Source organism: Nyctereutes procyonoides, unplaced genomic scaffold, assembly GCF_905146905.1.
Source record: "Nyctereutes procyonoides isolate TBG_1078 unplaced genomic scaffold, NYPRO_anot_genome, whole genome shotgun sequence".
Taxonomy (NCBI): Eukaryota; Metazoa; Chordata; class Mammalia; order Carnivora; family Canidae; genus Nyctereutes; species Nyctereutes procyonoides.
Window position 1 is genome coordinate 11,982,382 of NW_026575130.1, and position 22,642 is coordinate 12,005,023.

At 37.3% G+C, this 22,642-nt stretch overlaps 2 protein-coding genes across 2 annotated transcripts in view; one reads left to right on the forward strand and one right to left on the reverse strand.

Annotated features, from left to right (window-relative positions):
• Positions 1 to 3,597, forward strand: part of INTS12 (integrator complex subunit 12) — a 38,124-nt gene extending 34,527 nt beyond the window's left edge. Inside the window, exon 9 of the mRNA XM_055342364.1 lies at positions 3,466 to 3,597. The gene's annotated coding sequence lies outside the window, so the exon portion shown is untranslated. The remainder of the gene's footprint in view (positions 1 to 3,465) is intronic.
• ARHGEF38 (Rho guanine nucleotide exchange factor 38) overlaps positions 1 to 22,642 on the reverse strand; it is a 121,518-nt gene that overhangs the window by 691 nt on the left and 98,185 nt on the right. The window contains exons 8-13 of the mRNA XM_055342357.1: positions 21,198 to 21,302; positions 19,004 to 19,126; positions 14,996 to 15,307; positions 11,575 to 11,718; positions 10,589 to 10,787; positions 10,181 to 10,440 (exon numbers count right to left, since the gene is read on the reverse strand). Of these exons, the coding sequence (XP_055198332.1) occupies positions 10,181 to 10,440; positions 10,589 to 10,787; positions 11,575 to 11,718; positions 14,996 to 15,307; positions 19,004 to 19,126; positions 21,198 to 21,302 (1,143 nt within the window). The remainder of the gene's footprint in view (positions 1 to 10,180; positions 10,441 to 10,588; positions 10,788 to 11,574; positions 11,719 to 14,995; positions 15,308 to 19,003; positions 19,127 to 21,197; positions 21,303 to 22,642) is intronic.

Below are 22,642 nucleotides of genomic sequence, written 5' to 3' on the forward strand. Positions count from 1 at the left end.
TGGTGCTTAAACTCATGACCCTGAGATTAATAAGAGTTGCATGCTCCTATTGACTGAGCCAGCCAGGCACCCCTAAAAGACTTTTTAAAATGTTAATTCTTTTTTTATTCAGTAATAGCTCTAAGAATCTCTCCTACAGAAATAGAAACATTGGCAGAGATTTTTGCACAATGATATTGCTGCAGTGCCCATTCACAAAATGAGAAGTGAGAGGGAAATGGGAATAGCATTAAGTGTTCAGTAAGAGGGAATAGTAAAATCTATTCTAGATCTTTATACTAAGGAAATTTGTAGTCATTAAAAATGCTGTCTTCTGAGACCAATAGCATGGACAAATGCTTATGATGAAATAGAAGGTAAAAAAAAAAGTATATAAAATCAGATGTACAAGTCTAGTAGTATTAGTTCCTTTGAGTAGTAGAATTAGAGATGATTTTCATTTTTCTTGTTTTCTAAACCTTTATCATGATAATGCATTAAATTTATAACTTTTAAATTATCTTGAGGGGCCTAGAAGAAATTAATAAAACATACTTCCGTCAAAAGAATTTTTCTCTAACCTCAAAGGAATACTTCAGAATTATTAGAACATAAGAAGCCCCTAAGTAAGTGTTTAGTCACTCTTCCACTAAGATCATAAGATTGATAACAGAAATGTTATATCATAAAATTAAGCAATTGACTAACAACATTTTATTCATTCATTTATCTAATCAAAATGTATTAAGTACCTATAAGTGCCAGATATTATATTATCCAAGAACTTACAATGCAGCTAGGGAAAAAATGGGGCCCCAAAAAGGTACACACACAATCAACAAAAAACACCCTATACACATAAGTAATATACATAAGCTGGTTTTTTAAAGAGGTAACTTTGTATACGTGACAAAGTTGATAAAGGGGGTGGAAATGTCAGATTCCAAGGTACATAGAATGAAAACAGTATATTTGGAAAGGCAAGTAGATTAACTTTCTCAAAATTGAGAGCGAATATTAAAAGGAAACGGTAAGAAATAAGATGACTTCACTGAGTAGGAAAAGAGACTGGGGAATGTTGAGAGGGCACTATATAGTTAGCAGCTTAAGTTATTCTGTAGATGTTGAACTGTTATTTAACTTTTGATGAAATTTTGATATCACTGATTTTATCTCAACAACTCTCATGAGCTCCACCTCAAAGAGAGGAGCATTTATGGGGTGCCTGGCTGGCTTAGTCAGTTTAGAGCATGTGCCTCTTAATCTTGGGGTTATGAGTTCAAGCCCCAGGTTGGGTGTAAAACTTACCTAAAAAAAAAAGAAGAGAGAGAAAGGAACATTTAAACTTTTCTCTACTGACCAATGATGGTACACAGTAGGAATTCAGATATATGTTAATTTGACTTAAAAGGCTGAAAGTCTTGAATATCACACAAGAATGTAAAAGAGATAACCTTGCATCATAGAAGATACACACAAGACAGATGGCTGGGCATGGATTATTTTGTAATTTAAAAATTAAAGGGGATGCCTCAGTGGCTCAGTTAAGTGATTGCCTTTAGCTCAGGTCATAATCCCAGGGGCCTGGGGTTGAGTCCCCCCAGGCTTCCTGCTCAGAGAGTAGTCTGCTTAAGGATTCTCTCTCTCCTTCTGCCCCTCCCCCTGACTCAGCTTGCTCTCTCTCTCTTTCTCAAATAAATAAAATCTTTAAAACTTTTTTTAAAAATAAAAATTAAAGAAGAAAATAAAAAGGAAGGTGCTATAAATTCTTGAGTAATGGAGTGGCAGCAATAATAACCACTTTTCTATGCTCATGACAGTTTACATGTCCAATGTGCTACACCCTCATTGTGAGTTGTGACTTACTTTAGTCACAGAGTTCGTGCTGCTAGGATTGCATCTTCTAACTCCAAATTCTGTGCTTGATCTATTTCTCATATTACTTTAGGAAGCAGACTCTTTTTCTAGAAAGGATATGCATAGTATATTCTTGTGGAAAGGGACTAAGGTCTCTAATATGTTGCTGCTAATGTTTTTGTTTATTAGAAAATGAAGAAATTGATTAGGGTCACAAGAGCAGAATGGGGGATTTGGTGGGCAAAAGCTTTCAGGAATATGATGTGCCATAATATAGTTTCTGATTCTCTGCAAGAGACCATGTTAACAGTTGCTTAGCCAAATTTTATAATTTTCATGCACAACATATATGCATTGCCAATGCAGCTATAGATTGTTTAGCAAGTTGAATTACCTACTAATATATGACTCCTAAATATTTGTGGTGGTCTTTCACTTTGGCACATGTTCTCTCAAAGGGAATATAAAATCTTCCACTTAAATCTATTTAGTATGAGGGGTGCCTGGCTGGCTCAGTTGGTTAAGCATCTGACTCTTGATTTTGGTTCAGGTCATGATCTTAGTGTTGTAAGATACAGCTCTGTGTCCAGCTCCATCCTAAGTGGGGAGTCGGCTGAAGGTTCTGTCTCTCCCTCTCCCTTTGCCCTTCCTCGCACTTGTGTGCTCATGCTTGCTTGCTCACACTCTCTCTCTGTCAAATAATAATAAATAATAAATAAATAAATAATAATAAATAAATAATAATAAATAATAATAGTCTTTAAAAAATCTATGTGGTATGAAATACAGCAGAGCATGTATTTTAAACACTAAATATAAATCCTCATGAAATTGTGAATTTAAAGCACAAAATTACATACTTTAAATACTTTGAGGGATCATGGTCTGAAATTAATTTAGGATGAGCATATTTTAGTTTTATGTTTATGCCTCCCATTTAACATAAGATAGATACTCAATTTTAAAGAGACAGCAGTTGATAACATTAGAACACAAGTTAGAAGTTTTCAGTCTGTTATACATAAAAGCTGAAAAATTTCTTATTTTTTGGAATATTTTAATTGTTCTAGACTCTATCTTTTTAAACTTCCATGTTAATGTTTTGGTCCAGACGCATTAATTAAATTTTATTAAGTTAAGCCATAAACACCTGATCCTTCCTCTTTCCTCAGCATTTATTAAAATATATTTTCTTAGTTGCTTCTTTGCATTCTCTAAAGCTCTGGTTCATTTTATGTACAATAGTCTATGAATACAACCCAGTTCTCTATGGCATTTAATTTTTTTAGATAACACTCTGTATTGTATTATTGATTCATATTCAATTTATTAGCCACTTTTTATAACCACGAGATCTTTCCCTGTAGTAGCATTGACAGTTCAGTATTCCCTTATTCTATATTTGTGCACTTAATTATTCCTCCCTTAGTGAGCCACATTAGTTGTCTTCAGTGAATCTCATTTTATTGATTTCATCCCAGTTCTTCAATTAACAAAAATAATATTTTAATCTTCCTTTCCAAAACTTAAAAAGCTATGAAACCAGTATTTATAGTATTATATGTAGTTCAGAAAGCCAAGATAGTTATATTGAATGAAAAATGCTCTTTCTTCTCTTCCTCTCTCCAGGAGCAAGCTTTCACATTCTTCAGTGATCAATTATGTATTGTTATTACGCAAGTAATTTTTATAAAGAAATGATTTTAATAAAGGTAAGAAGAAATCACCCAACTGCTATTAATACCTTGTATTTCTTCCCTTTTTTCCTTCCTTCCTTCCTTCTTTCCTTCCTTCCTTCCATCCATCCCTTGTTCCTTTTCTTTCTGCCTACCTACCTAAAGTGCCAATAAATACGGAATTATAGTATACATAATTTTTGCAGCCTGCCTTTTACTTTAAAATATGTCAAAAAATAGCTCTCTAAAGCATCATTTTAATGACTATTTAAATACATTATGTTATGACCTGCTGGCTTTTAAGCACTTTCTAAAACAGTGATAAACTAGACATGTAGCATCATCATAAAAAGTAGTTGAAACATGTAAAGATGAAGGACCAGACAGTGAATTTAGGATTAGGGCCATAACAACTAACTTTTTTAGAAGTTCCTAATTCAAAACTTATGTTCTCAGTATTATTTACATGAAAAGGAAGCAGCACTGATTCTCAGACATTAAACCTCCCTCTAAAACTGGGTTTAGCTGTTATTAAATCTGGTCCACTTTGAGAAGTGCTGAAAATTGCATCACGTTAGTCTTATACTTTGCTTACCAAGCAAGGCATCTTAGATATGGTGGTAGGCAGAACTCTAACACAGACATTGCCTGTTGAACATGTCCTACACAATAAGGTCCCTAATACACTGACTTTGAGCCAAAGATTATGCTGAGTGTGCCTGACATAATCAGGTGAGCCCTTTAAGAGAGAATTCAGGCCATTTCTGAAGGGAAAGATTTAAAACCAGAGAGATGCTCATCTGCTGGCATTGAAGAAGCAGTCATTCTGTGAACTGCCTACAGACATAGCCACATGGTAAGGGTCTGAGAGCAGCATCCAGTTAGCGAAAATGGTCCTTGGCTGAAGGCCAGCAGGAAAATGGAGGCCTCAGTCCTTCTAAAACAAGGAACTGAGTTTTGCCAACAACCACAAGCTTGGAAGAGAACTCAGGGTTTCAGAAAGGAGGACAGCCCAGCAAGCATCTGGATTGCAGCTCTGTGACATGCCAAGCAGAGCACCTAGCTAAGCTGTACCTGGACTTCTGACCACAGAAATGGTTAGATAATGTATTTATGTTGTTTAAGCCACTTAGTTTGTGACAATTTGTTACATGGCAGAGAAAACTAATACAAATCATGTCATTGGTCTTTGACGGGTGAAAGGGGAGAATACATTAGAGTAGGATGGCATAATTGTTGGCTTTTGTTAATTTTTTTGATAGAACATAAAGTAGTGAGTAAAGAAATTAAAGATTAAGTCCTTTAGTATAAATGCCAGGTTGCAAAAATCCATGACCTCTTCCCCATTATTCTACAAAGGTGCTGGATCATCATTTAGGGAGCTTCTAAAACATCCAGGGAAAGCCTATGTATGCTCTCTGTGTGGGATATGCATGGAGGAATCTGAATTGATTGGTCCGTAGGCCCCAGTAAGCAAACTGACCATACCTCCTAATTACACCTGTCATACCTCATCCAGTAAGCACTCTCTTTCATTAACAAAAGTGTCCCATTATAGATAATAAGTTATATTTTCACCTTGTACATAAGACTTCTGATCCACTAGAACCATTCTAGGAAATGCAGGAGGCTCTTAATCCAACAATCTTTTTTCTTGAGTGGGTGGAAGAATGGATAAGCAAGTTAAGTCTTGAGAGCAATGGTTTCTAACCTTTTAAAGTAAAATTCCCCTTTGAAAATCTGTTGAAAGCTATGGACTTTTACTATAGTTATGCATATAAGCACAAAATTTCCAATGTATTTGAGGGGATTTATAAATCCTTCAAAGCCCATTCATAAATTCCATTTATTTGTGGAATCCACATTAAAAACTCAGCTTGAGTATAAAAATTAATTTTGGAGCCACTACTCCGAAGTCAGTCTGAACTTGCCTATTTATGACTGATTTTTAGGACCCCAGTGATGCCCCCTGAATATCAGGGATAGGTCAAGACTACCCATCTACCTGTCCTCTTGTCAGGGTCCACTATAACCATCAATAAGAATAGATTACAGCCTATAACACCAATGGCAATATGCTATTTCAATTCTGGAAGAAAGCAAAAAAAAAAAAAAAAGTGCTACTGCCATAGTAGGAAAGGATAGGGAAGAAATGGTGACTCAAATTGTCATTCAGTTAAACCAATGTTTCAGTTGATGTTCCTGATAATAAAATACAACCAAGAACAAAAGTCTAAATAGCCACACAGAAAATTAGTTTGTAGTGCACCTCAAATGTGCATATTACAATGTACAGTGTATTCTCACTGTTCACAAAAAAAAGATACAATTTACTCCCACTTTCAATCACCTTATAGGAACCTCTATAATGCATTCATTGTTCTATTAGATTGTCACACCATAGGTATGAGAGTTAAACATTTTCTTCTTCACACCTTCTAGGAGTCAACAGAATGAAAATAGCCTTCTGATAAGGATTAGGAAGATCATCCAAGGTTTTCCTTCTGTTTCAAGGGCTGAACAGTAGTTGCATAATTGGAAAAGTCTGAAAACCACTAGCCCATGTACCTCTATTGACTGGAATTAAGACATCAAGGGAAATATTCCTATGTGGTCTTTTCTTCTCTCCCTTGAACTGGGGTTTCTAACAAGTGCATTATCTTCAACTTATGGTAAATTTACTGGGATATTGGGACACCCGGGTGGCTCAGTGGTTTAGCGCCTGCCTTTGGCTCAGGGCGTGATCCTGGATTCCCAGGATCAAGTCCCACATTAGGCTTCCTGCATGGAGCCTGCTTCTCCCTCTGCCTATGTCTCTGCCTCTCTCGCTCTCCGTGTCTCTCATGAATAAATGGATGAAATCTTAAAAAAAAATTTACTGGGATAGACTTTGCTCATATGCGTGAGAGTCTTGCAAAATTTGGACTCAATTATTTTAACAAAAAGGAAAGTATTCAGGGATCCTACGTGGACATTGATCCAAGCTGCATTTTCTAGTCCAGTTTTGTTAGGAATAATGCTTTATATGTATGTCCCTGACCCCAAGGTCTATTTTGAATTGATTCCAAACTCGGAGGGAAAAAGCAAGTAGCACTCTATGAAGAGATACTATCAATATACTTTGTTTTGAGCAAAAGAAAATTATCTCATTTTTTTCCTCTCTTGGTAATGGAACCTTCTAATGGACCTAATTCATATGAAACATATTGATAGGATTACTCAAAGGGAATTACTTTGCAGTAGCAGCTATTAGGAAGTAGACTACAAATCCCATGCCCAAAGAGCCTACTTGAGGTACTTAAGTCCCTGTGGAGCCAATAATTAGAGCTCAATGTTAAGCCAGCTTTAGGATGTCTTGACAAATTTTGTCCTCAAATTTCTGCCCTTCTATTATTGGGATAATAATATCCTGACTTATTGGGATAAGTCAAAGTCTGCCAGGATATGTAATCCCAAATAGATTTCACTGGTAAAATTTCATTAACCTATTGGTATTACTGGGCAGCCCCGGTGGCTCAGCAGTTTAGCGCTGCTTTCAGCCCAGGGTGTGATCCTGGAGACCCAGGATCGAGTCCTGTGTCGGGTTCCCTGCATGGAGCCTGCTGCTTCTTCTTCTGCCTGTGTCTCTGCCTCTGTGTGTGTGTGTGTGTGTGTGTGTGTGTGTGTGTGAATAAACAGAATACAGAGGCAAAAAAAATCTATTGGTATTACAATATTATTCTCTTTTCTAGAAACTTTGAATAAACTAAGAGTGAACAAGTAATAGAAAAATAGTGTTTTGAAACTTTAAAAGAGTGATAAAAACATAGATCAATGTCCAGATGAATTAAGAATCAGTCATGACTGGGAGAAATCATTTACAAATTATATTTGATAAAGAACTTGCATCCAAAGTACATAAAGAAGTTTTACAATTGGATAATAAGTAAAATGACCAAATTTATAAAATGGGCAAATATTTGAATGTACATTTCACCAGAGAAAATGCAGGAATGGACAGTAAGCACATGAATGATACTCAACAGCATTAGTCAAATGCAAATAAAAACCACAATGAGATACCACTTCGCAGCCACTAGAGTGGCTATCATAATAATAATTTAAAAAAAAAAAGAAAATAAGGTGAGGATGTGAAGAAACTGCAATCCACAACCCACATGCATTGCTCGTGGGTATGTAAAATTGTGCAGCCACTTTGAAAAACAGTCTGGTAGTTTCTCTTAAAAGTTAAACATAAATTCACCATATCAACAAGATATTCTACTGTGAGATATCTACTCAAAAGAAATGAAATCCTCACAAAGACTTGTACATAAATGTTTATACCAGCATTATTCATAATAGAAATTACCCAAAATGTCTATCAACTGGTGAATGGATAAACAAAGTATGCTATATCCATAGAATGAAATACTGTTATGTGATAAAAAACAAAACAAAACAAAACAACAACAACAAAAAAAAAACACAAAGTACAGGGACACCTAGGTGGCTCAGTGGTTGAGCATCAGCCTTTAGCTCAGGGTGTGGTCCTGAGGTCCTGGGATCAAGTCCCACATCGGGCTCCCTGCATGGAGTCTGCTTCTCCTTCTGCCTGTGTCTCTGCCTTTCTCTATCTCTGTGTCTTTCATGAATAAATAAATAAAATCTTAAAAACAACTCCCCCCCCCACAAAGTACATTTGTATATTCCGACATGGATGAATCTCAAAAATATTATGCTAAGTGAAAGAAGCCAGCTCCAAAGCACCACATATTGTATGAATCCATTAATACAAAATATACAATAAAGTCAAATATATGGAGAAAGAAAGTAAATTAGTAATTTCCTTAGGCTGGGGTGAGAAAGAGAACAGATTGCAAATGAGTGCAAAGGATTTGGGGGGATGAAGGGAATATATTTTTTTAAGATTTTATTTATTTATTCATGAGAGACACAGAGGCAGAGACACAGGCAGAGGGAGAAGCAGGCTTCATGCAGGGAGCCCGATGTGGGATTCAATCCCAGGACTCCAGGATCATGCCCTGAGCCAAAGGCAGGCACTTAACCACTGAGCCACCCAGGCATCCCATGATGAAGGGAATATTCTAAACTTGGATTGGGGTGATAGTTGCACAGCTCTGTAAATATACCAAAAGTCATTGAATTATATACTTAAAATGGATGAATTTTATGGTATGTAAATAAGTCCTTAATAAAGATATATTTTTTAAAGATTTATTTATTTATTCATGACAGACACAGACTGAGAGAGGCAGAGACACAGGCAGAGGGAGAAGCAGGCTCTTCGCAGGGAGCCCAAAGTGGGACTCGATCCTGGACCCCAGGATCATGACCTGAGCCAAAGACAGGTGCTCAACCACTGAGCCACCCAGGCATCCCTAGATATTTTTTTTTAAAGAACTGGTCATGAATTGGACAACAATCAATGTATCAGCAATGAAAGAAACTAAGTAAAACTATTTTTGAAGGGCAGTATGGCAATGTCTATCAAGACTTTAGATATATATACCCTTTGACCCTCCAATAGTTTTAGGAATTTTTCCTACATATGTACTCATGTAAGTGCACAAAAATAGATAAACAAGGATCTTGCTTGAAATAGTTTGAAATTATAAAAAGACCTGAATTGTCTAAATGTCTTATTAGAGTAATAGTTACATAAATTGTGATATATCCACAAAATAAATTACTATGCAGAATTTTTTAAAGAATAAGGTAGATATTTAGGTACTGTTGTGTCAAAGATACATTGTTAAGTGGGGGAAAAAAGCCAATTATGTAACATATACACATTCCCACTTGCATTGTTTGTACATGCACAGAGAATCTCTGAAACGTGAATCCTAATACTGTCTCTGAAGGGTAGGGTTAGGGGAGAAAGGAATAAAGACCTTTACTTTTAGTTTACATATATCTTTATACCATTTTAACTTTTCAGAAGTAACATATATTACTCTTATAAAAAAAGTAAATCAATTAATATCCGCTAAAGAAAAAAGCAAGTTAAAAAGAGAAACAGTTAGTTGGTCACCACTTGAGGATTAACAGTTAAATATACTGAAACTTTCTGAGGTAGCCAAAAGGAACCCTTCATCATAGTCAACTTATTTTGTGAAAGAATGGTCCCCATAGTCTCAAAAGTTTCAATATATAGTAAATGGCATTATACAAGAGATTAAAAATGGCCAATTATATAGATAGCTTAATGAAGATACTGCTCTTGAAGGAATCATGGACAATTTCCCACATGTTCTTTATGGTGGCAATCTGTTGTATTGAACTTTCTGTGATGGAGGAGTATAAGAAGACCATCTTTGCTTCACTCTAAATACATGCCAGCAGGGTAGTAATAATAATGATTACTGTTTACAGAGTGTCTGCTCTGTGCTGGGTACTTTACATGTACACATTTTCTCTAATCCTCACATCAAGTCTGCAACGAAGGAATTATCATCCTCCTTCCCTCATTTGATGAAATAGGCTCAGAGAATAAAATCCCTCCATAAAGGGGCACAGAGAATAAGTGTTCATAAAGCGAGGTCTCCTTGCTGTCAAAGCTGACACTCTTCCGCCAAGTCTTACGGTAAGACAGAATGCTATTAGAGAGAGAGACCTTTCATGATTTGAACAGCCAAGCAGTTTTACATCAAGGTTCAAACTCTTACCTGTTCATCTACCTCTTGAGAACTGTCAACATCAGTGCCGTTTGTTTCAAACTTTCCATATGTACCACTAAGAGATGAGCTGCTATCACTTATGCTACTTTCTGGGGTGCCTGTGACACTGTCACTAGCTGGCCGTGAGGACACAAAGAGGCTGATGTTATCAAAATCATCATCACCGAACCTGTTTTCAGCATCCACCTTCTGCACTTTTGCTGGATTGTAGGGTTTTAAGAAGGAAGAATACACATAGCCTCTTATAACTGGATAGGAATAAAAAGAAAGAAGAAACGAGGTCATTTGTATACCCTTACCAAACATTTGTGTTTAGAGAAGCACAGAGAGGCTCCTGGGAAAAATCTCAACTTGAAAAGAGGTGGTAGTTCTGTGCATTTTACACAAAAAACTTACTTCCGGTGTCAACAAGCCACCTGCTTGTACTCCCCAGTGGATCCTTCTGTTCCATCACAGCCACTAACTCCCCTTCCAGAAGATTGATGTCATATTCTTGTGTAGCATTGCACTTGCGCTTTGCTTGGTAGAGTTCTTCTTTACCATATGTGGATAGAAGTTTGGAGCGGTGAATGTCAGTTTGACGTGGCACTTCTGGCTGGGAGAAGTAAGGAAAAACTTTGGTTTAGATAGATGTATACATACAATAAAATTGTCACTGAGCCAGCAAATATTTCTTCTTTGGAGATTTTTTAAATGTTAAAGCCACACATTGACCTGGGATTATTTCAATGTTGAAGCACTGATGGAGTTATTATTGTGAAGCATCCGGCTGAGTTATGCAGTGAAAAATTCTTTAGTTAGCACATGAGGGCAGTGTTGCAGAGAAGAAAGAAAATTCAACTGAGTATAAGAAAGCAGAGGTTCTAATCCCTCTTGGATGCAACAATTTTTAATTTTTTTCCATACTGTAGACAATCTCTTGCATATTGAACACTTGATAAATAATAATTAAGTAAATTGTACATGTGCATGTCTTTTTCTGGGAAATAATATCAGTAAATTGGGCAGGGTCAAGAGGCCTAGACCCCTCTCTGCTCTGCCTCTAGTGATTTTGAGAAAGCTACTTTGTCTCTGGAGCCTGGAATTTCTTATCTAGAAAAATGAAAGAGTTGAACTATTATGATTTTGCTCTATACAATTCTATTTATTCATTCAACAGATATTTATATCTGTTGTCAGGCATCATTTTAGCAGCTTGGAATACATCATGTACAAAATGGGTAAAAATCTATGACCTTATAGAACTCATAGACAAGAAATCCTATATATAATAGGTAAATTATAGGATATTAGAATGAGGTAAGTGATGTGGAAAATAATTTAATGTGACTTGAACAAGGAAAAGAAGTGATAGTCATTGTCATAAATCCTACCAAACTCACCGGAATTTGCAAAGGTTTCTTCTTTTCAAAACTAAGTTTCCTTTCAATAAAAGTGGCACTGTTGTCTTTTACAAAATTAAGATTTTGAACCTCTTCCAGTACTCGATTCTGAATTTCAGAGATTCTCGGGGCCAACAGTGGTACCTATAGGTAGAAATGATACAGCATTGTTCTCAACTATTTAACTATATTAGGTATTGAATTTAGTAGAGTTACGACAAACAGCAAAAAAATTAGGGCAATATTAGAACTTCTGGATAAAAATGGTCTAATTTGCTATCTCCAAAAGCCTCACTAAAATGATAGGGATAACTGTTTTAAAGGTCCAAGCTTAGGGGCACTGGGGTGGCTCAGTCAGTTAAGTGTCTGCCTTCAGCTCAAGTCATGGTCCTGGGATCCTGGGATCAAGCCCCACATCACACTCCTTGCCCAGTGGGGAGTCTGCTTTTCTCTCTTCCTCTGCCCCATCCCCTGTTCGTGCTCTCTCTCTCAAATAAATACAATCCTTAAAAAAAATAAAAATAAAGCTTTAAGCTTAAATAAAAGAATAGAAGAGAAACAAAAAGCAATGAAATTTTGGAAGAAGGGCTCAGGAATTGATGGCAGTAGGGTCCTCCAACATGGTAGGGTGGGAAAGTAGGAAGGAGAACAATGCTAAAACACGAAGCATTAGTTAAGAGCCTGTGGTGGTTTTAAAACAAATCAGTAAATTCTTTGACGTGACTCTCATCAAGAAGTGGAGTCCATGTCCTCTCTCCTCAAAAGTGCATGGGTTTTAAAAATTGCCTCCATGAATAGAATGTGGAAGTGAACAGAACAACAGAAGTGATGCTATCTGACTTTCAAGATTAGGCTAAAAGAGACTATCCAGTTTCTGCTGGTTTCTCTTGGGACACTCTGAGAGACTTCCGTAGCCATGGAAGAAGTCCAATTGCAATGTGGCTGCCATATCAAAAAGCTGTGTTGAAAGATCAGGTGGGAGGACGTCTCTGGAGCCTTAACTGTCCTCATCCACAACTATTTGAGTTTTCTATCATCATCTCATCTTGAGGTCTTGAGGAAGTCTTTGAGATGACTAGCCTATTATCAGACTGCAATCTCACAGAGACACTGAGAATAACTGCCCTGAACCCAGGGAACCTCCAGAACTATGAAAGACAATAGAAATAAATGACCATTGGTTGCCACATGCTGCCATGTTTGATATAATTTGTTATTCAGTTACAGACAACTGGAATCATCTGAATATCCATCAGTAGGAATAGGTTGATACACAAAACAACCATACATACTGTATGATTCCATTTTTATGAGATACAAACCAAACATAACAGTCTCTGGTAACACAGGTCAGTAGAATCGTTACCTTTGAGGGACTAGAGCTGAAGAATGGTCATGAGTGGCCCTTATGAGGAACAGGAAAGGGCTAATATCTAGATGTGGTTGGTGGTTACACAGATGTATATATATTTGCAAATACTCATGAGATGTATACTTCAGACTGATGTACTTTACTACATATAAGTTATACTTCAATTTAAAAAGTTTGAAATAGGGGGATGATCAAAGAACTGCAAATCAAAACCGTAGTGAGATATCATTTCACACCCACTGGATGGCTATAAAACAAAAGACAGATAGATGTAAGGAATTGGAACTTCAATCATCACTGTTGAGAATGTAAAATAGTGCAGCCACTTGGGAAAATAGTCTGGCAGTTCTTGAAAAAGTTAAACACAGTTAGCATATGATCCAACAATTCTACTCCTAGGTCTGTACTCAAGAGAAATGAAAACAAACATCTACTAAGATCTTGAATATTCATAGCAGCAGTATTCATAGTAGCCAAAAAGTAGAAATGACCTAAATGTCCATCCACTGATGATGGGTAAATAAAACATGGTGTATGTGTATATATACAATGAAATATTGTTTGGCAATAATAAGAATTAAGTACAAAAACGCTACAACATCGATGAACCTCAGAAACATTATGCTAAGTGAAAGTAGCCAGTCACAAAGAACCACATATTATATAATTCTATTTATATGAAATGCCCAGAATAGGCAAATCTTTAGAAACAGAAAATAGATTGGGGTTGCCTAGGCTGTGGGAGAGTGGTTGGGGGAACATGTGGATTCACTGCTAATGGTACTGGGTTTCTTTTGGGGGTGATGACAATATTCTAAAATTGATTGTGGTGATTGCACAACTTTTGTGAAAATACTAAAAACCATGAAATTGCATACTTTAAATGGGTGGGATATGTGGTATGTGAATTATTTCTCAATAAAGTTGTTATCCAAAAAATAGGGGGCTGGTTATATACTATTGTATAGCTATGCAGTAGACTAGTATAAAGTTGTAGAAGGGCTGAGAAAGTTCTCTGTGTGCTGACATGTATGCATCCTAAGGAGGTTAAAAAGCAAATTGCAGGATGGTGCTGTAATACCCTAGTTTTCTCTAGGAAAAATATATGCATTTTGCATTTACTTCTAATAGCATAAAGAAACTCTAAATGGATAAACTAGTAACAAGGGGGTGGAGTTGGGGGATGGGTGGTCAGGGAACAGGAGTCTATGTGAGACTGCTTACACATTTGTATGTAGTTTCGCCTTTTGAACCATGTAAATGTAGCACCTGCTTATTCAACTTAATTTAATTCAAAGGATAAGTTAAAAGTTAATTAAATACACAGTAAAAAATAAAGTAGGACAATTAATTTTCCTCCAAATGGTGTCCATTAAATATCTAACCAGCTGAATAAGAACTCACTGAAATGAAGGGCAAAGAAACCACACTGATTTTTTTAAGTTGACATTAAGTTGTAAATATCTTCCTTCTTCAGGAAAGTAGTCATAAAATCATATCCTAATGGAAAGCTAAATTACATGCAGATACACACACACACACACACACACACACACACACACACTAGACTTTTTTCCATAGAGGAAAACAAAAGCAAAAAAGACTGGTTTGACAGGTCTCCTGTTTCTGTCATCACACGGAGATGGCCTCCTCTTGGGACCCACTCCTTAAATAGTCATGGTGAGCACTGAAGAACAGTTGACTAGGAAGAGAGTACAAAATACAAACTGATAAGCTTCAGCAAAGCATCAAGCAGGTAGAGCTAAAAGGTGTTTGGCATTTGAAAAGAAACCTCCAGAAAGAACAAGTGTGCATGTCCCAATAAACCTGAACTAGGAAACTTTCTTGTGGAGAAAACAGAAAGAAACTGAAGGACTATGGGCTTCAGTTAAATTCCGCCCCCACCTCCGCGCGCGCGTGCGCACACACACACACACACACACACACACACACACACACACCCTGCCTGCGTGCACACTACCAACAGGGCTGTTCCACGTGGCTGTGGTTTCTAGCAGGTGCTGCAGGCCTAGGTAGCCGCCCGCTTACCGGCGCCACCGTGGAATGAACCTGCTGAGCGGCGAGGGTCAGGTCCCTGAGGAGAGCTACGAAACTGCACAGACAGTTGTGCAGAATCTTCCGAGCCGCCTGGTTGAACACCTGCAGCTCCTCCACAAGCTGGGCGTTGAGGGCCTCATACTCCTTTTTGGCCAAGTCTGAGTCGTCTCCTGCCGCCCGAGGTAAGTAGCTGTTGCAGTCCAGCAGTTTGTCATAGCGTTTCTGGATGAGCTTCTGAGGCCCGGTGAAGAGGGACAGCAGGGCCGACAGGGGCATCAGGACCAGCCGCTGCACATGGGCCGCCTGGCGAGAGAGAAGAGCAGTCCTGTGACCCAGTAAGAACAACCATACGTGTCCTGCGCTGTCACCTGTAGGCTTACTTCCTCCCTGCGGGAGCGCAGAGCAGGAGGGAGAGTCTGCGGCCAAGTTAAGGGAGGATGTGATCCTTTTTTGGTCTCGCTAAACCTGCTCAAGGACTTGAAACAGGGACTCGAGACTCTAACATTGCGTGTAGAGTGAGCAAGAAGAGGAATAGAAAACTTAAAGCCTGCAGGCCCAAAATACACTCCACCTTTCTCTCTCCAGCCCCTGGTTTTGTCACTGGGGTCATCTCCTTCAACATTTTCCCTTTCCTCTCCTTTCTAATCCCAGAGCCAAGCGCAGTTACTCCAGGACTGGGGTGGGAGGCAAACTCAGTCTCTGACCACTAAGACTGTGCAAATGATTCACCGTATCCTTCCCTTCCTTTCCTGACAATAAAAGGGAGGTAGTCCTAGAAGAGACTGTACCCTGTTCCTCCCACATCGGCCCAGTTCCCTGGCTACGCTACTGGCTCATGTTGGGTAGTGGAACTTTATATTCTATACCGATAAGTACCTCCTTATTATAGGTATTTTGCTCCTATGATAGAAATGACAACAGTTATGGCTTTCTCTTTAAATACATTGAAGGACTAAGCTAATGCTGGTTCTGTTTTTAGGTCCAAGCCATTGAAAATGAACCTCATTTTAACAGCGAACCCCATGCCAGCCGCAGAACATCCTAGCTTTACTTTCTCCTATTTCTTTTTCCTCCCCCTCTATTCTGAAGTGCAGCTAGTATCCTATGTTTGCTGACTGCCGACTTTATGCTTTATCATATATGTGTCGGTTACATGATTATATTATAGCAATTCAGAAGTAGGTTTCTCTTTTGTACCCTAAATATGTCCTACGGAGTCAGTATCTGAGCAGCAGCTTTTATTAATTAAACAGCTTCTGGTAACTTTGTCTGAACTCATGGGAAATCTACAAGAGAAGGGAAACCAATCTCTTACTGACACTAGCAGTAGACTAAACAGATCAAATTTGATGTCTAGCTTATAAGATAATCAATATACACCTGCAGACTGTTTAATGAGTCCTTTGACTAAGTAAAGAATCTGTTTACTGTTCTGATAAATTACAGTATTGTAACTTGACTGGATTCTACAGGTAATATAATTACAATATTACAACATAGTTACTATATATATACACACACATACACACATAGTATATGCCCTATACTATGTATGTGTATATGTGTGTGTATATTTATATATATGCATATATATATTTATGTCTATGATCATATCCTGTGACCTTAGACATAAACGGATTCCAGTTCACATGGACATAGGAATTATGATTGGAGCAAATAAGAATCAGATTTTCTTTTAATATTTTTTTCCTACTCAAAACATGTAGACAAGTATTTTTCAAGGTAGGTAAGTATTTTTCAAGGTTAGATAAAAACACTGCTCTGCCTTTAGAAAGATTTTTGAATTCTTATTAATATTTATTTCATTTTAAAAAGTTTAATATACTTTATTCATAAGCTAAAAAGTTGCTTTTATACTGATCATTCTGATAATTATTTCATTAAAAAAAAGATTTCATGTATTTATTTGACAGAGAGAGTAAGCACAAGCTGGGGGGCAGGAGAGGCAGGCAGAGGGAGAGGGAGAAGCAGGCTCCTGCTCAGAGGGGCTCTATCCCAGGACCCTGAAATCATGACCTGAGCTGAAGGCAAATGCTTAACCAACTAAGCCACTCAGGAACACCCTGATAATTATTTTAATTTATCCTAATTTATCATCTTATGGTTTCATGCAAAGTGGAGAACACTGCTCTTCTTCCATCAAATTCTGGACATGCTGAAGCAGCTGTATACCATGCTCTTACATGGTGCTCAATAAATACTTATTGACTTAATACATTGGAATTAAGCTAAAGAGCAAACCCTTAAGGACTTTTCTAAAATGTGCTCTCTGTAATTAAGCCCAGAAAATGTATAAAGAACTGGCCACACTGTTTCCATTTAACATCCATTGTAAAAACCTTTCTCTCTCTCTCTTGCTCTCTTATTCTCATTTATCTAATCGATCATCTTAGTTCAGATGTAATCCTGAGTTTCCATTCCCCAATGCCACGAAATAAGATGCTTTTGAGAGGTTTCTACTGGGGGGTGGGGCTGCATCACTTCCTAGGATTTGGAAATACGTGAGGCTATTCCCTGGATGTCACTACTTGAGATGGGGGGAGGGGACATTACTGAGATTTAGAGCTTGGTTTCCCAGGAATGCTAAACATCCTCCAGGAACACAAGGACCTCTCAATGAAGAACTATCTGACCCAGAATGCCATAATGCCGACACAAAAATGCCACTTTCAAGGATCTTCAAAATGATGAAGGAGTCTATTATAGCTTCTATATAACATACTACTATGATATAATAATAATACCTTTGGAACACAAGATACTAAGTTAAAATTAGTACTGATGAAGTTTTGGAATATAAGTGAGGTCCAGAGCCAACAACCAAGAAAGAATTCTTGAGACAACTTTGGTGCAAAATGATGGTTTTATTAAAGCACAGGGACAGGACCCATAGGCAGGAAGAGCTGCTGCCCCAGGCCTGTGAGGGGTGGCTGATTATATACCTGGGGGTTGGGAGGGGTTTCAGGATAGCATACTCTCTAAGGAATTTTGGAAGCAAGGTTTCCAGGACCTTGGCGGGGGGGGGGGGGGGGGGGAGCTTTTGTTGGGAAAAGGTGGCCTATTACCATCTAATAAAACCTGAGTCATGAGACCCTTCAGATGTATAACAGTGGGCCAGGTGCTTGGGGGATGATTGCCAACATGTATCTCGGGGGTTTAGAGATAAAGGATATTTCTAAAGGAATTTTTGTATGTTAGAGTAGACTTACAGGCTCCTGAGGGTCGGCTAAGATTGCCTTTTGCCCTTAGCAAAGTATTAACACCGAGGCAGTTGAGACCGTAGAGGAGTGCCCCTTTGCCTGTTTCAAGGACTTGTCAAGGTGCTGTCCAGAGCTCGTGCTTTGTCCTCAGCTAGCCCTGTGTTCCCCCATCAGTACTACTCAAACTTTACCAGCCAAATATTTTCTTGGCTCAAGCATGTTTTTTGATTCCTGGGCTATGTTTGGTAATTCTGTATATTTTACAGAACTCATAGGAAACAAATATTTTACCACAGCATAGAAGACGTATGACTCATAGGTAAAAGCCCTTTCTCAATAAGAAGGCTTTATTTTCCAGATATATTGTGTGTTAATCAAAGTCACATCATCAGAGAGTAGCTTCGCTCCTCCTGTAAGGACTCCAGACTTTTCCAGAGACTGCTTTAGGAAAATTATAGCTTGCCAATTTAATAAATCCGTGATCTATCACATGCAGACTTAAGCTAAATGTTGATTTTAAAAGCTACATAGACACTAACTACTCTTAGAAACACAGTCTGGGACCCTCTTAAATTTTAATCATAGTAATTGAGATCTTCACTAATTCACTTTAAAATAGTCAATAATAAAAAAAAAAACCCTCCTGTTTAAATCTACTGATTTTGACATTCATATTTGCTTTAGTGCATGTTTTATTTCTAACTCCAGAAAAACAAATAAAAAATAGCTTTTCTTTTAACCCCACTTCCTAGTTTATCTGTGAATATAAATAACTTACAAAGTCACCACAGGGATTTGGGGCATTACTTAGGGCCTCTGAATGGCTCCTTTCCTCCTCATTTTTGTTGCGTGAAATCTCCTGGAGCTCCATCATGCTCTGCAGTGCTAAGGGCATGGCATCCTGAAACCAAAAACAAAATCACAAAATAGGCAAAGTTCTGAAGTTCATTATAATTAAATGATCCCAAATGTACACTTCATCATCATAACCCTCCATTACCACTGAGAGATTAAAAAAGGAAGGAAAAAAATTTCATGAATCTTCTATACAATGAGGTTACTTGTAATAATTATTTTCTTACTTGCCCTCTGTCACTTTCTCCTACTACTCTGTATGACACCTTCTATTAAGTGGACTTCATCTTATTGACCATTCAGTTCTTACAAATCCTTTATTTTAGAAATCACTCCTCTTTGATTTATGTCTTCGGTTTTCCTTAGTGAATGTAATGCTCTTTTTAAAAGAAGATGCTCGTGTTTTTGTTGAATCAGTAGTGGAAATAGAAGACTTTCCTGTAGATGTTCCCAAGATGCATTCACTTCGTGAAATATATATGAAGGATAGAGTTCCCACGGCTCTCTGGCTGTTATAACTAAGTTTTTGTTTTCTTTTCACAGAAAGCAGAGCTTTAAGAAGAGATTAGCAAACTTGATTGTAAAATCAGGCTTTGCATCAGTTAATAAATGAAAAAAGAATGTGGCTTGTTAACCAACCAACATAATAATAAACCAACATAACACAGAATCAACATAACACAGAATCTTTTTTCCAAATCATGATACCTGTTAACCTAATCCTCTGTTGGTATGATATTTTACCTATGCATACAAACATCTGCTTCCAAAAATAGATATTCAAGGTAAAAACTGGAAAATGGGAAGAGGGTCATTTGTTAACTGAGTTACATGGAATTCTACTATGTCTTGCAGTCATAACCATGATCAAGGTGTTGTTGAAGACACCACATCTTCTTTATGAGATCCATTTTTTCTCTACTGAATATAATTATACCACACTTCAAATTGGTTTGGTTAAGCCTATGATTATTAACATTAGCAGAAAAAGCTCCTGGGTGACTGGGAATTTGTGGGGGTGGTTTTGTCCCACACTACTATGGTTGTGTGGGAACATCTGCATATTGTAGTTCTCCAATTATTTTTTTAGAATTTATTTTCTCGGCAGCCCGGGTGGCTCAGCGGTTTAGCGTGGCCTTCAATTCAGGGCCTGATCCTGGAGAACTGGGATCATCCTGCATCAGGCTCCCTGTATGGAGCTTGCTTCTCCTGCTTCTCCCTCTGCCTGTGTCTCTGCCTCTCTCTCTCTCTCTCTCTGTCTCTGTGTGTGTGTGTCTCTCATGAATAAATAAAATATTTTTTAAAAATTAAAAAAAAGGAATTTATTATCTTTCACATTGATTTTCTTTTATGTAGACCTACCTATGTAAGGTTGAATTACCTGTGAATTTCATTCAGAACTGTAAAGGGGGCATTACGAAACACTGGTTATAAAATAAATAGAGGTGCTCTATTCATCTAGACTAGTGAGATAGTACATCCTTTTTTAAGTTGGCTTCTCAAAGGCTTGCAGCTGAATTTGAAATCCACATGTGGGTTTTTGTGTTTTTTTTTTTTATATGGCCTTTATGTTATGCTTTATGCTCTTTAGTCTTTCTCTAATTTCATGTGATGTCCTCCTTTGATTTTTTTTTCTTTCAGTCCCACTTTTAAAATTGCAAATTTGTGATTTGGGTACAAGAGTTAGTATATATTAGTATATGTTAATTATATAAATATATCTATATAACATATAGTTAGTATATGTTAGTATAATCCAACAATAAAGAAAACTTCTGCTGAATCAATTTTGCATTAATGAATTCAGCTCTGTTATAAGAAAAGCATTTTAATAGTCTAGCACCACATGGCAGTCTTGTGAGTTAATGTCCCGCCACATGGTGACTTTGGTTGGGAGAAAGATGGAGCAGATAAGGAAGCAAAGAACAAAATCTAAATCTTTAAACTGGTTTCCCTCCCCTGCAGTCTTCAGCTCCCAAATTTGATACAGTATAAATGAAATCTATCATATAAATTAGATCATATAAATGAATGAACATTCACATTTACTCTTCGTAATAACCATGGACATCAATACCTTCTTGTAGAAACGCTGGAAACAGTTGTGTCTTACCTACCTGTATGTGTTGAAGGGAGAGTGAAATGTTCTTCACACAATGCCTCACCGTCTTTTCTAAGGATCTAAATAGCTTTTCTTCTCTATTAAAGGTATTGTCTTTCACCTAAAATGTAGATGAAATTATTTATTTTTATAACTCAAGCAGATCTGATGTTTTAAAAAAATATCACAGACTGTATTAGCCCAGCACATGACAAAAGAACTCCTTGTGTAGATGAAAACCTTTCATGTCATGCTGACTGCCTTAGCACAGTACTTGCTGTGTACCAGCACACAGCACAACTGCTGTTCAATTACTGTAGCAGAGCCACATAGTGCAGGTTAATCTGCTGTTCAGCTTTCACAGAGTTTCATCTATGTGATGGTAGCTGGAGGAGGTAAAACTTTTCTCTGCAGTTTTTAATGGCCTGCATTATATATGTACTTTTAAATTATGCTCAATTTGTGGGTATGTAAAATAATTAATAAAATAAAAATTAAAATGAAAAGTTGACCTGTTGACTGAAACTTATTGTTTTGTTGATATGACTCATCTCAGTTAATTTCACAGTGGTTATTTAGCAAATATACTTAGCTTCTTGGCTAAAGAAAGGCAGTAATTCTTACCCAGCTCAAATTTGAAAAATTGAATATAATCTTAGCAAAAATTCCTTCTGTGAGGAAAACTCAGCAGAGTTAAGATAGTGGTCACATGTGTTCAGTTATTTCTTGATATCTTATCTTGATTTCTTGATAATACCATAATTATTATTAATGGTGTGAAGTATTTCTTAACTATCAAAATTATGACAAAAGAAGGGCAGAACCAGCTTCATGCTGGCAAAATCTATGTGAACATGCAAATGATTTGTGGAATATGGTGGATATTCTTCAGTTTGGTACTGGTTAGTAACCATAGCTGTTCTCAGTTCATAGGTTTGTTCATTTAAGATGGTTGACCTGAGGGGGTGGGGTGGGGGTGGGGGAGATGAGTGACCCGAGGGGGTTGGGGGGAGATGGTTGACCTCAGAACTGGATATACAGAAAATGGTGATATTTAATTTTATTTTTAAGTCCCATAATATTGTTTATCTAAGAAGCTTTTGTTTAAATAGGTGCACAGTTCTTTGTAAGTCACACAAATTTCAAAACCCTCTGCCTTAGGGTGTCTATGTGCTAATCTAGTTTGATGTATAGAACGATATGCTGGGGCAGATTATTTTAAATGCAGTTTTCAAGGACCTATCACTAGCTGTTTTATTTTGTGCATCTTGGCAGGGATCCAGATGATTCTAAAGTAAGAGATCCAGGATCCCAGTATGAGAAATATTGTCCAGTTCTACATCCTTAGAGCCATGCCTTTCTTATGCTGTTTCCTTCTGCTGGAATATGCTGCTGTCCCTTCTTTTGCCTTACAAAATTTTGTTTAATTTTTTTTGAGGACTCAACTGTCATCCATTCTGT